Raw genomic sequence first — 12486 nt, 5'->3', positions numbered from 1 at the left:
CGCGCGGCGCCACCTGCGCGCGCCACCGGTCTTTCACCTCGTCACCGCGAACCCCCTCCATGCCTCGCTGTCGGCCAATCGCGCAGCGTGCCGATCAGGAGCGTGTATAGGCGAGTGCGGCAGTGCGCGACTGAGGGGAGCGGGCCTTTTTCAGTTTTCCGATTTACGTGTTAGATGTAACGTTAAATGTAGCTAATTTTTTAAAATGCCTTGTATCTTATTTCGAGGCACTACGTTGTGTTTGAATATAGCGATTTGTCAAAAAGACTGATTTTGCAGAAAGTTTCTCTTATTTTGCAGGTAGTTCGGCACTGTAGCGAACGTTGGCGAATCGGCGATTGGAACTGTTGCCCGAGTGTCGCCAGTGTCGCCTGTCGCCTGTCGTCACTGTCGTCAGTGGTCGTCAGTCGCCGAGTCAGCCAAGCCGAGCGACTATGGAACCGATCGCGCATCTTGTCAAAGTGTCCGTCCCGAATTATCTGGCCGGCCTACCGATTCCCGAGTCGATAGGCGGATGGTTCCGGCTGGGAGGTAATTTTCACCGTACAGTTCCATGCCTCGCGTCAGCTATTGTTGTACATACCTCGACGTACCGTTTTCCAGACTCCTACATAACCTCTCGATTTAAAAGACTGTTTAATTCTTTTCTACGTCATGTCGTTTTACTCCTTTTTTTCTTTATGCCAGTGAGGGACTGGTTTGCCCTTCTGCCACCCACTGCCCTTCTCGCGGGTGTAGGATACATGTCCTACAGGGCGTTTTGTCCTCATGGCAGACCTGCGGTATGTATTTTATGCCTATCTCTTGTATAGAAAGTATCAAGGACAACAAGAGTTAAGTGTTGATCCGTTATGATATCTAGGAAAGTTATGTAACTTCCAGATAATGACTTTCTCAACTTGCCATAAACTTGTTGCAAACTGAGGGTAACGGAGCTCAACTTTGTACGTCTTAACTGTTCTGTATTTTAAAAAATTCAAATATTATACTTGGTACACACACAGAAAACGTGTCATTTAAATAAAACTCGAGTTATGGAACGTTTTATTTTCTACCTCATTTCTAACGCAAAGAATATAATAGTGCACGTTCAAGAAAAAGTATCTCATCTGTATTCTGGATAAATTAATTTTTACTTAACATTGTCATTATTATAATTTATATATATTATATTTATATATACATATATAATGAATAACGATAGAAACCAAATTATTCCTTTCTTAATAATGTTACTATTTTTATGATAATCTTCTTTTAATAATATGTTTATACGTCTATTAATTTTTCCAACCACTTCCACGTAATAATGCAACGTATTTATTTTATAGCCAAATGGTCGCGTCAATCTCAAAATAAAGAAAGACATTGCGAAAGTAGTGGACACTGTTGATATCGAAGATATCTCTGAAAAAGCTGTATTTTGTCGCTGTTGGAGATCTGAAAATGTAAGTTCTTTCCTTATATAACGTTCCTAAGATCAGGAAACGTATACATTTTGATATTCCATTTTGTTTCTTACAAAAAGACACAAACAAGTGATTAAATAAAAGAAAACGTAGCCCTACGTATTTTTCAATTTGAAATTCTTTATAAATATTTATTACTTATATTCTCTAAAATAACTGTTTATTAAAAGTTGTGAGTGTGCATATATCTACATTTTTAATCATTTTTTATATATAGTGGCCTTACTGTGACGGTACTCATGGACGTCATAACAACGAGTGCAATGACAACGTGGGTCCACTTATCGTCACGAAGAAGAGCTAAATATCATTACGTTGACTACGTACCATCACATTGGTACGTTCTCATCGCTGTAAGATAGCTATTTACGCGTCAGATTGTAGATAAATATGGGAAGAGTCAAATGGACAAATCTTTATTCCCCTCTCTGTAGATAAATTTTACAAAATGATGTCTACCAGTTTTATTTTTTAAGATGTCTGGTTTCCATAAGGGAAGGTTTATAAATAAATTCATTTTTCCGTAATATATTCAGTGGCTTTTTATTTTTATGCATACGTATTGAATCAATAAACGATTAATATAATTGATAAAACAAAATGAATCAATAATTCTATTTCACATATATATTCATACCATCTACACACGTATCTTTCAGTAAGATTAATATATACAAAGCGTTTTGTGACATGATGTCTTTCGCGTATCTAGCATAAGATTAGAATTCAATGTTATGAACACTTGTTATTTTCAAAAAGGCACGATGAACTTTATATATCTTTTATGAAGGAAAGTAAGATATCTATTTTAACTTGAACGTTGTTTAAAACGGTACAACGTCTTGTGAATGAGAACGTTACACAATAAAAAAAAATTATTTATATTAAACTTGCTATTTAAACAAAAAATCGAAGGTACATTTTCAATGACTATTTTAATATCTAAACTAAAAATTAAAATAGTCATCTATATAAAATAAAGTTGAAGTTTTAATCACGTATGAGTCTACGGCATTTATTATTGAACTTTGTCTTTTTATGTAACATATAAACATGAAAAATGTATAAAATATATTCTATATCCTTTTCAAAACGTCATTTATATTTTAAGCAGAACGTAACAGAACCCCTTGTTGAAACTATGAAAACAACAAAAATAAAATATTAATGTAACAAAGGTTATGTTATGTTATGTACATTTAATTTCGCTTGTTCAATACGTGTAAATATACTTGTAATAAATAAATTAAAACTTTTGATTAAAATTGAGAAAATATTAAATACAAATACAAGCCTTATTATTTATACTTTTACTGTTATTGCTATCACCGAGGGTGGCAGTGTGGTCTTGTGGTAAAGCGCCAGACTCGTAACCCCGTGGAACCGGGTTCGAGTCCACCTGATCACAGGACGTTGTGATCAGGTGGGCTCGAACCTGGTTCCACGAACGTACGAGTCTGGCGCTTTACCACAAGACCACACTGCCACCCTCGGTGATAGCAATAACAGTAAAAGTATAAATAATAAGACTAATTATGCACTACGCGCGTAATAAGATTCGCGATTTTTATTGTAACGTGCTATTTTCCAAGATTTAATTAGAAATATTTTTCAGTAAATTATCTCGTATCCGAGATATATCATTTTCTTCGTAAATCTACCACTTGGAGTGCCATTACGTCTAATTTGTAGTGTCTTGCTTTCTGAAACAGTAAAAAGTGTGTAATGTAAATATTCATGATACCAAACCAAAACGACAATATTAATTATGTCAAGATCGAATTATTAGTTATCGAGTTATCAATATTTATGGTTACTCGTTACTCGTGTACAGTAATAGAGTATCAATACTCCATTTTTTGAATTTACTAACTCAACATTTAATTATATATTATTTTTATTATTAATCACTCAAATTTTAATTAATATTGTTAAAAATGTTATTAAATAAATTGTAATATATTTACTGTATATAACGGTGGTTCAGTAGGATGTGGATGAAATCCCGTTTCTCTGCAATTTGCGATAAAATCCAAGCCGTAATCAGGTGTTAAGATAAAGAATCCTGTCCTGTAAAAAATATTTATAATAAAAATCACACCAAATATCAAAACAAGTTCTGATTTAATTCTAAGTTAATAGACAATTAAAATTTTTATATTATATTTGTACATCAGGGAGGGGACACAAATGTATACACGTAAGTACGCTTCAAAGTTAATGTAGAATAGATATTTATCCAAATTAAAAAAAAAAAGAAGTTACTACAAAGCAAATAATCGTAAAATTTAATTTTGTTTGAATCTAAAGAGGAAATGTATTAGGAAGGATACTAATCCGTAATTTAGTTGAATTTAGCTGAATTCAACCGACGTCAAATGCCAAATATTTAAATAACCGTTTGAAGAATTCAACATAAAGTGTACACAAAATTTTTTCATACGTACTCATCATATTTAGGCGCACAAACTATCGCTATAGCTTCCGCCATCATCAGTTGATAAGCACAGTGCGTATGAAGATCTACGCTTGATAAAAATGCAGTCTGTGTAGGATGTGTCTATAATACGTAATACATAACATAATTATATTTAAAATAGACAAATGAAAAATAGAAATTAGAAATAAAAACGCAAAGTAAATTATTACGTACATGAATCCAACCGAGAGTGATAAGATTATGCTGATCCTGATAATCAAAGATATCTTCTTCGTTATGCGTAGTACAAGAATCTGGGGTGCCAGTTTGTTCCGGTATTAGTAGATGCGTTACCATCAATTTATTTCGCTCTAATCGCCCAGCCAAAATACCACATGTTTCTTTATTGCTCGTCGTGTTGCTAAAGGCAAGCGTCAGAAAGCTGTCCATTAATTTGGTCGGCAGGATAACGTCGCGCAAAGATAAACCGTCGCTCGTTAGTAAAGAAGGTTTTGTAGAACGATCCACTGCCGGCGTTTTTCTAAAAAATATATTAAATATGACAATATATACATGCATGTCATTATATATTAGTAATTAGTAATTAGTATACTTTAAACACATCAAATCTTATTATGTATAATTATTAAGCTGACGCTTACGTATCGCTAAGATGTATCATACTTTTAATAAAGTAATTTTAAACACAACGAAACTTACATATCCTTGGAGGTCTTGAATGCTTTATCATCATCCACAAGGCTCATCACAGTTTTCGGTGCAATGGAAGGCAAAGGCTTTGTTTCCACTGGTACATTCGCAGTAATAGCAGCCTTAGCCGCTCTGACAGCAGCCAGAGCAGCCATTTTGTTCCTTCTGTTTTCCTCTTCCTTATGCCTGAGCAAAAATATATGACGCTATATAACAACGTTCTTAATAAAAATTATTGATTTTCATGCTTTTTCAATAATAAATATATAAGACAATTAAATACCTTTGAAGTTCTTCTTGCCTCAAACGTTCCTTTTCAATCCTTTCTCTTTCTTTCAAATCCTCTAAATACTTATCAAACTCTGCTTGATATTGATCCAATAACTGTTTTTTCAGTTTCTCTGCTTTAGGAATGACTATTCGTAAATCATCCCTATTCGTCGCCCTATCTTTGGCTGATACACTATCATATTGCGGATGGTCCCTTATTTTATCCACAAAAAGTCTGTTAAAACAGGAAATATTTAGTAATAAATAGATATAAATATTTACGTCCAATATTTGATGTAAATAAATACGTCTTTTTAGAGAAAATATTAAATTTGCATTTATTATTTAAAAATATACTTGTTATATGTAACATAATAACGTAAAAGTTACTATTACGTATTACCTACGTTATAAATTTCATATATAATGTAAAGGCATTTTCGTAGCTGCCATCTTGCATGTTCATGTTCGCTAATCTGACCATTTCCACTCCAGTGCGATAATATCTGGAATTATAGAGGTAAAAAGATTGGAAAAATAAATTATATCACTTTTAAAATTGATATACGTATTGGCACACGTATCATAATATTCCTATTATAGTATATGTGAATATTTACACCGAGTCATAAATGTCTTTATATGAATTTATGCAGTAAAACAACCATATATTTTTTTTAACGATAAACACAATCCCCTAAAAAGATACTGTCCAATTTTAAAACCATTTTACAATCCAATATTTTAATTCTGCATTCTGGATTCCTTGTGCAGAAAAATCTTTTCTTACTTCTTACAAATTTCAAATATTTTTGAAATAGCATTCTTTCTAGCGATATTTTACAATTGTATTTCAATATAACGAAATAATAAATATATATTTTTTACCTTTTAGGCGCAATATTTGGATCAATTTCTACTCTCGAGGCATGCTCCGTAAGAGCCTTGATCCGCTCCTTGGGGTCTGTGATACCCATTTCTTTCCAAGACTGATTGGTTTTGTTCATCTTTTAGGTTAGTTCTGCTAAACTTCTAATATTAACAAATGGCTGAAAAATCCTTTAGATTCTCTCAATTTTCCGACGTTATAGGTATCCTTCCCGGCGTCATTTTGATGTTCGAAATGAGAAAAGATGTAGAAAAATATTAATAATTCAAGTTCTAATTAAAAGATCTGCCGCACTTAACAAACTGCAATTTGTGATTTGTGATTTGTGCTCTTTGATAACGTTTTGATAACGAATTCGGTAGGTTAGGAATGCACTTGCACCTTGCACTAATGCACTAGCTCGTTTTCCCTCTCTCTCTCACCCTCTTTTAAAGGTTACTTTCATGAAGCAGAAAGCGGCCTGCGGTCACGCCAGCGTTTCGTTGCTTCTGCTTGATACCGCATTTTATTGGACCATGATACTGGACTACTTGATACGTCAATACGTCATACGTCACTCGCACCCGTTTTCAACGTTGGAGCTATTTAGCACGTAGCATTACGCATTTTCTGGCACTGCCGATAAAATCTCCCTACTTGGAATATCTTTATTTTTCGTCTAAAAGTATGTAAAAATTAATATTGGCTGCGTTCTGCCGATACTCCGCTAGCCTAGCAATCGTGAGCAGTCGCTCGTTTCCTCTCCTTTTAATCCATTGGGTCAAAGGAGAGGAAACGAGCGAAAACGAGCGACTGCTCACGATTGCTAGACTAGCGGAGTATTGGCAGAACGCAGCCATTAATTGTTGTGAACGTATAAATAAGCGAGTCGCAGTATCATTAATCATTAGGTATACGCTTTTATTAGCCATTTATTTGACTTGCGTAGTGTCACGTACGTGATACCGGACTAAAATTAACTTGTATATTTAATAAAGCGAAAAACGACTGCTATGTAAGGCAAGCATTTATTGTTAAAGTGAGAAAAATAAACGCATAAACGCGAAAGTAAAAAAGGGACGTGTAATAGTGGCGTTGCATCGCTCGTCGCTCTTGACGCGTGAAGTGAAATTGACCGTGCGCTGCACCGCACGCCCCGCGCGGGGCGCGCGGGAAACGAAGCGTCACCGCCATGTTGATGACGTATGACGTTCCCCTTGCCCCTTGCACTTCCAGAACGCGGCGTCCATGGAACGGATCGGCTCCGGAACGAGTCGTCACGACTCATTTAATTGGTAAAAATAACACATATACTACTCTTGGATGTATTGTATTCATTGCAGTATCTATCGCGTAGTATAGATTTAGCGCTCGGGTACTGATATTCCTTAAAAATATGACAAATACGTATTTCGCCGTATATCGTACTTGTCCGGCCGAAAGGCGCGTCGCGTGATGGGCAATCGCGAAAGTGACGATCGTATTTTCGAGGGTCGCGAATATTGTGAATATCTACCGAAAATGTTAATACGTTCTTCGCTAGAATGCAAAATAACAATTGTCATAGTAGGCGAGTTTATAATATTTCATTTTCGAAGTCCGGAAAATTCATGATCGTGAAGTTGACAGCGGGACGCGTAGTGATCTAGCGACGCCGGCGCCGACGCTGACGTCACGCGCCGCGGCCGCGGCCGCGGCGCTTTCGGCGCGACAAGTTGCCCGCGCGGAAACGAAGTACCTCCGCCATATTGATACGTATAATACTCCTTCCATTTCCAGATCGCGGTGGACAATCGGAGAAATGGACACGGAAGACGGAAGGGATCGGCTCCGAAACGAGTGCCGTCGCGACTCATTTAATTGGTAAGTGTATAACACATATTATAACCTTGCATGCATTATTCATTGTAGTATCTATCCGCGTAGTATGGATTCGACGCTCGACGCATTAAAATGATTCTTGAAAATACGTATTCCGCGATACTTAATTGTTCGGCCGAAAGCGCGTCGCGAGGGCCATCGCGAAAGCGATTATATTTTCGAATGTCGCGCGAATATTGCGGATATCTGTCAAAAATAATACGCTATTCGCTAGAGTGCAAAATAATGATAGGCGAGTTTATAATATTTGATTTTCGAAGTTTGGAAAATTTATGATCGCGAAGTTAAGAGCGGGACGCGTATAGCGACCAGCGACGCCGACACTCTTGGCTTGGCGGCCTTGGCGCGAGAAGTTGTCCGCGCGCCGCGCGGGAAATGGGGATGACGCGTCTCCGCCATATTGATGACGTTTTCCTTCCATTTCCAGATCGCGAACGGGCACGAGACGGATCGGCGAGACGATGCGGAACGAGTGGCGTCGCAAAAGTTGTTTAATTGGTAAGTGTAACCTTTATTAATCTATGCATGCATTATTTACTACAGTATTTATCGAATAGTATCGATTCAGCGCTCGGGTGTAGATATTTCTAAAAAATACGCATTTCGTGATACTTGCTCGGTCGAAGGCGCGTCGCGCGGACAATCGCGAAAGTGACGATCGTATCTAATGTCGCGAATATCGCGAATATTTACCAAGAATATTAATATGCCTATTCGCTAGAATGTAAATTGACAGTCATACTAAAAGGCGAGCATGCAGTATTTGCTACTCAAAGTAAGAAATTGTATAATCGCGATGTTAAGAGCGAGATTCGTAGTGACCTTGCTATATATTACATATGTTAATTACGCTCCTCTTTCATTTCCAGATCGCGACGGGCATGAGATGGATCGGCTGCGAACGAGTGGCGTCGCGACTTATTCAAGTGGTAACTGTGGTAAGTGGTATAACATGCATTAATTCTGCATTTAACATTTATTGCAATACCTATCGCGAAGATTGTATAGATTCGGATATTGATAATCTGTTCGAACGTATATGTATATTTCGGAAGCTTGTTCGGCCGAAGATCTATACCTCGCGAATTAATTTAGCGACGCCGCGTCTCTCTTAGCACAATATTTATTTAAATAAATGTGTAATTGAATGATGAATAAGAAGTTTGATTCGTAAGAATTAGTTAATATCAAATCATTTATTTATATGTTTCAGAAGATAGCGACGCGGGAAGTGTTGCATCGAGGGAGTTGACAATCCGAGAGGACAGCCTGAGAGGAGGAGGGGACCTGGGAGAGGCATCGGGCGCCAGCGGAACAACTTTGCGGTAAATATTATTTTTTATTTCGTGTAAAACTAATTCTTTCCGGTTTATTCTCGAGCCGTTTTATTTCACCATGATTTAGAAATAATAGAAGAAAAGGAGTGATTTAATATTTTATAATAATTGATTTTTGTAAAGATCTTTTTCGGAAAATATATAATTATTTAAATAAATATCTAATTAAATAATAAATAAAATATTTGATGCTCATAAGAGAATTATGTTTTAAAACATTTAAGTTTTTTTGAACACCGTTTTATGAATTTTATATTTGTTTATTACAGAATCAACGCAGCTACGTGGCAGATATTATTCCGCTGTTGCGCATCGGGGTCGGTGAGTGATAAACATATTTATTGAGGTAATTTTAATTCCAATATATGTATTTATTTATAAAGTTAGGCTGATATTTCATGTGTCGTACGACAAGCTTTGTCAGGCGTACTGATTTCTAGAAACTCGAGAATTTCTCTGTCCTGCAGCCAATTGACATGCTTAAAAAACGTGTCGTACGACACACGAAATATCAACCTGAGGCATGGTGGATCGCGTACATATGGCGAATATGGCGATTAGCCATATCCAAACGGCCGAGCCGCTGGCCGGTGCGAGCCGGATAGACGAGGTGACGATATCGTCGGACGCGGATGGATTCGTTCATTTATCGCGTCGGAGATGGTCACGGGATCGCAATTCGGCACTCCGAACGCTCGTTGCGCGCACGAAAACGGGAAAAAAGCCGCGCGTTTTCTAGAAAAAACCACGGAGCTCTCGCGTGACCGACGAACGCTACGCGACCGTTGCGAGTGAGAGTGAGAGAGAGAGAGAGAGAGAGAGAGAGAGTGACGCGCGCGGCGCGAGGTAATCGGCTGATCGAGGCAAAAAACAATTCGGGCGTCGTGATTGGTCGCCCGGCGTAACGAAACCGTCTTGCCGTTCAAAATTGTCGCGAAGAAAATACCCGATGTCGCACAAGTAGTGATACGCTACGAATATCTGATACCAACAATGTATTAATGATGATTATTGATTACATTTGAGAGAAGCGTGATTAATAGCATCGATGCCTATTTTCTAAGTTTACACGATATTAAGTGGAAACAGGACCGATACAACGTACAATTAATTAGAGAGAAAAACGCTATTTACGGTAACTAAATAATTTTTATTATCAATTAATATTATCGACATTTTCTGTTAAGCGTACGATTCAAAACGACCACATCCGCGAATGGAGTGAAGAGAGTCACGCGATAGAAGATAATACGTCTTTCGCATTGTTATGTTATAAGTACCACTGAACAGGCATTGTTACATCTTACGTTATCGATAAATAACGTTATATTATGTTGTTGAACGTGTAAAGCCGAAAGGCACGAAATAAACACGTATCTATTCATTAGTTGCTTTACATTTACATAAAAACTCAGATAATTCTCACTTGCGACGTCATTCTGTCTTTATTATTCATTAGTTACCAAAAAGGATAGAACGACGTCACAAGTGAGATTTATCTGAGTTTTGATATAAATGGAAAGCACCTATTATTTCACTCAACTTACGCAGACGTTAATAATTGCGAACGAAAAAAGAGAATTAAAGGGCGAGGCAAAAACTCGTTCGAGAGAGTCGTCAAGGAATAACATGTGTTACGTATTTACGTGTCGACAGCTCCCGCGATCGTGACCGCGGCTTGTTTACAACGACGCTGGCGTTTTGAGGAAACAAATGGTCGTACTTAATAGAAAATATCGACAATAATAAGTGAAACAGGACCGATATAACGTACAATTAATTAGAGAGAAAAACGCTAAAATTTACGATAATTAACGAATGTTCATTATTTAAAATTAATATCGTATGATTTTAGAATTAGAAAATAGGCATCGATAATATTAAATCACGCTTATCTCAAATGTAGTCATCCTTAACACATCGTTAGTATCGATATTCGTAGCGTATTTAGGCGTATTACTACTTGTGCTACATCGAGAATCTTCTTCGCGACAATTTTGAACGGGAAGACGGTTTCGTTACGCCGCGCGACCAATCACGACGCCCTATTTGTTCTAATCGCCTCGATCAGCCAATCAGCTCCGCGCATCTCTCTCACTCGCGAGCCTTGCGACGATCACGCAGCACTCGACGCCAGACGGTCGTGCGGGAGCGTCGTAGTTTCGCGCGCGGTTTTTCTCCCTCGTTTTCGTGTGCGAAACAAGCGTCCGTATAGTGCCGAATCGCGATCCCGTGACCATCTCCGACGCGATAAATCGACGTGGACGATCGCCATCCATCCGCGTCCGTCGATATCGGGTATCGCCTCGTCGTGGCGTGGCCTCGTCTCTCCGACCCCCACCGGCTCGGCCGTTCGAAGGCTGCCGTGGGTACGCGATCCGCCATGTCTAATCCTGTAATTTTTCGCGTTTTTGCGAAGCCGTACGTGTTCCACGCCGTCCACGCGTGAACCGTCGACCGCCGAGTTGCTCGACGAACGCTCGCGTATCCGTTTATCCGAAAAATGCGATCCGGCATCGCTCGGTGTGAAGTGTGAAGAGTGTCGCGTGTGCCGCGATCGAGAATCGAAGGCGGCGGACGGCGCGCGACAATTACCGTAAGAATCGCCCGTCACTTTATTCGCGGATGCGCGCTCGCGTGTGTGTGTGCATGGATGTTCATCCTTATCCCCTGTAAAAAAAAATTAAATTTATTTGAAAAATCGTGCTACGATTTGAAAAATCAAATCTGCGTTATACAAAATCCATTTTATATTATAAAAGATATGTTCATTTTTTCTGAATATCTATTGGCTATTATAATATCCACGTTCTATTCTCGTTTAATTATTGCCATTTGTTATCGTTTTTTGTACTCATTCGGTCACAAAATGAAAACGTTAACATGCCACGCGCTAGAACCGGTCAATTTTTGCGCTTTTTATCATTTCACTCGCCGTGGATTCCCCGAAAAAAGATCGGGAACCGTCTATTAAGCAAACGATTGTCAATCCGTCGCTTACGATTTTTTTTTTATGACGACTATGCCACCTGTGCCACGATTATTCTCCGAATTGCTTTTCGCGTCGAGACAAATGGAACGTTTTTTGACAGATTATTCGACTTATCGGCTTTGGCGATTTTGGTCCTACTCAATCGATTTAATTTTCGATGCTACGAAGCATTCTTTTTAAAAATTACTAAAGAATTTAAAAGCACATTAAACGTACTGTAAATTTTATTTTTTAGACACTGGGGTGTAAAAATCACAGGTGGCACCTTCCGACTTAAACGCGCGATTTTTCGTAGCATTCGTGTAAAGTAACTTTTCGATGCTCTTGTGAATGAAAACGCTTGAAGAGACTCACCCGATGCATGTAATGCAGCTCCGTCGTACTTCATTTTGGTGAGTCATATCAATTACTAGTTTATTGATCTATTGCATTCTAGGAACCGCGATGTTAGTTTGAGGGTTTTTCTTAATTTCGTCTCCCTTCATGTTCATAACGTCGTCCCCTGGACGAGTGAAATTTATTTGTGATAGGTACTTGCT

At 38.1% G+C, this 12486-nt stretch overlaps 3 protein-coding genes across 7 annotated transcripts in view; 2 read left to right on the top strand and 1 right to left on the bottom strand.

Annotated features, from left to right (window-relative positions):
- Positions 1–17: 17 nt before the first annotated feature.
- Cisd2 (CDGSH iron sulfur domain 2) lies at positions 18–2000 on the top strand. Its single transcript, XM_071770216.1, has 4 exons — positions 18–531; positions 688–782; positions 1332–1448; positions 1687–2000. The coding sequence occupies exons 1-4, from the start codon at positions 435–437 to the stop codon at positions 1771–1773; spliced, it is 396 nt and encodes a 131-aa protein (XP_071626317.1). The 5' UTR covers positions 18–434; the 3' UTR covers positions 1774–2000.
- On the bottom strand, positions 1996–6171 carry LOC139808336 (STAM-binding protein). The gene is made up of 8 exons (XM_071770211.1): positions 5758–6171; positions 5277–5375; positions 4883–5104; positions 4609–4785; positions 4123–4429; positions 3917–4029; positions 3437–3539; positions 1996–3172 (listed from the first exon to the last, which is right to left on the bottom strand). The coding sequence occupies exons 1-8, from the start codon at positions 5874–5876 to the stop codon at positions 3110–3112; spliced, it is 1203 nt and encodes a 400-aa protein (XP_071626312.1). The 5' UTR covers positions 5877–6171; the 3' UTR covers positions 1996–3109.
- Positions 6172–6951: 780 nt separating this feature from the next.
- M (zona pellucida domain-containing protein miniature) overlaps positions 6952–12486 on the top strand; it is a 308803-nt gene continuing 303268 nt past the window's right edge. For 2 of the 5 annotated variants that reach the window (XM_071797782.1, XM_071797783.1), the window contains exons 1-2: positions 11034–11551; positions 12183–12339. The gene's annotated coding sequence lies outside the window, so the exon portion shown is untranslated. Of the gene's footprint in view, positions 7033–7516; positions 7601–8045; positions 8117–8487; positions 8557–8831; positions 8944–9224; positions 9277–11033; positions 11628–12182; positions 12340–12486 lie in introns of those variants that run through there. The other 3 variants (XM_071797780.1, XM_071797778.1, XM_071797781.1) reach the window with 3 other exon arrangements.

This window comes from Temnothorax longispinosus, chromosome 2 (genome assembly GCF_030848805.1).
Source record: "Temnothorax longispinosus isolate EJ_2023e chromosome 2, Tlon_JGU_v1, whole genome shotgun sequence".
NCBI lineage: Eukaryota > Metazoa > Arthropoda > Insecta > Hymenoptera > Formicidae > Temnothorax > Temnothorax longispinosus.
This window is presented reverse-complemented; position numbering and strand designations above follow the sequence as displayed.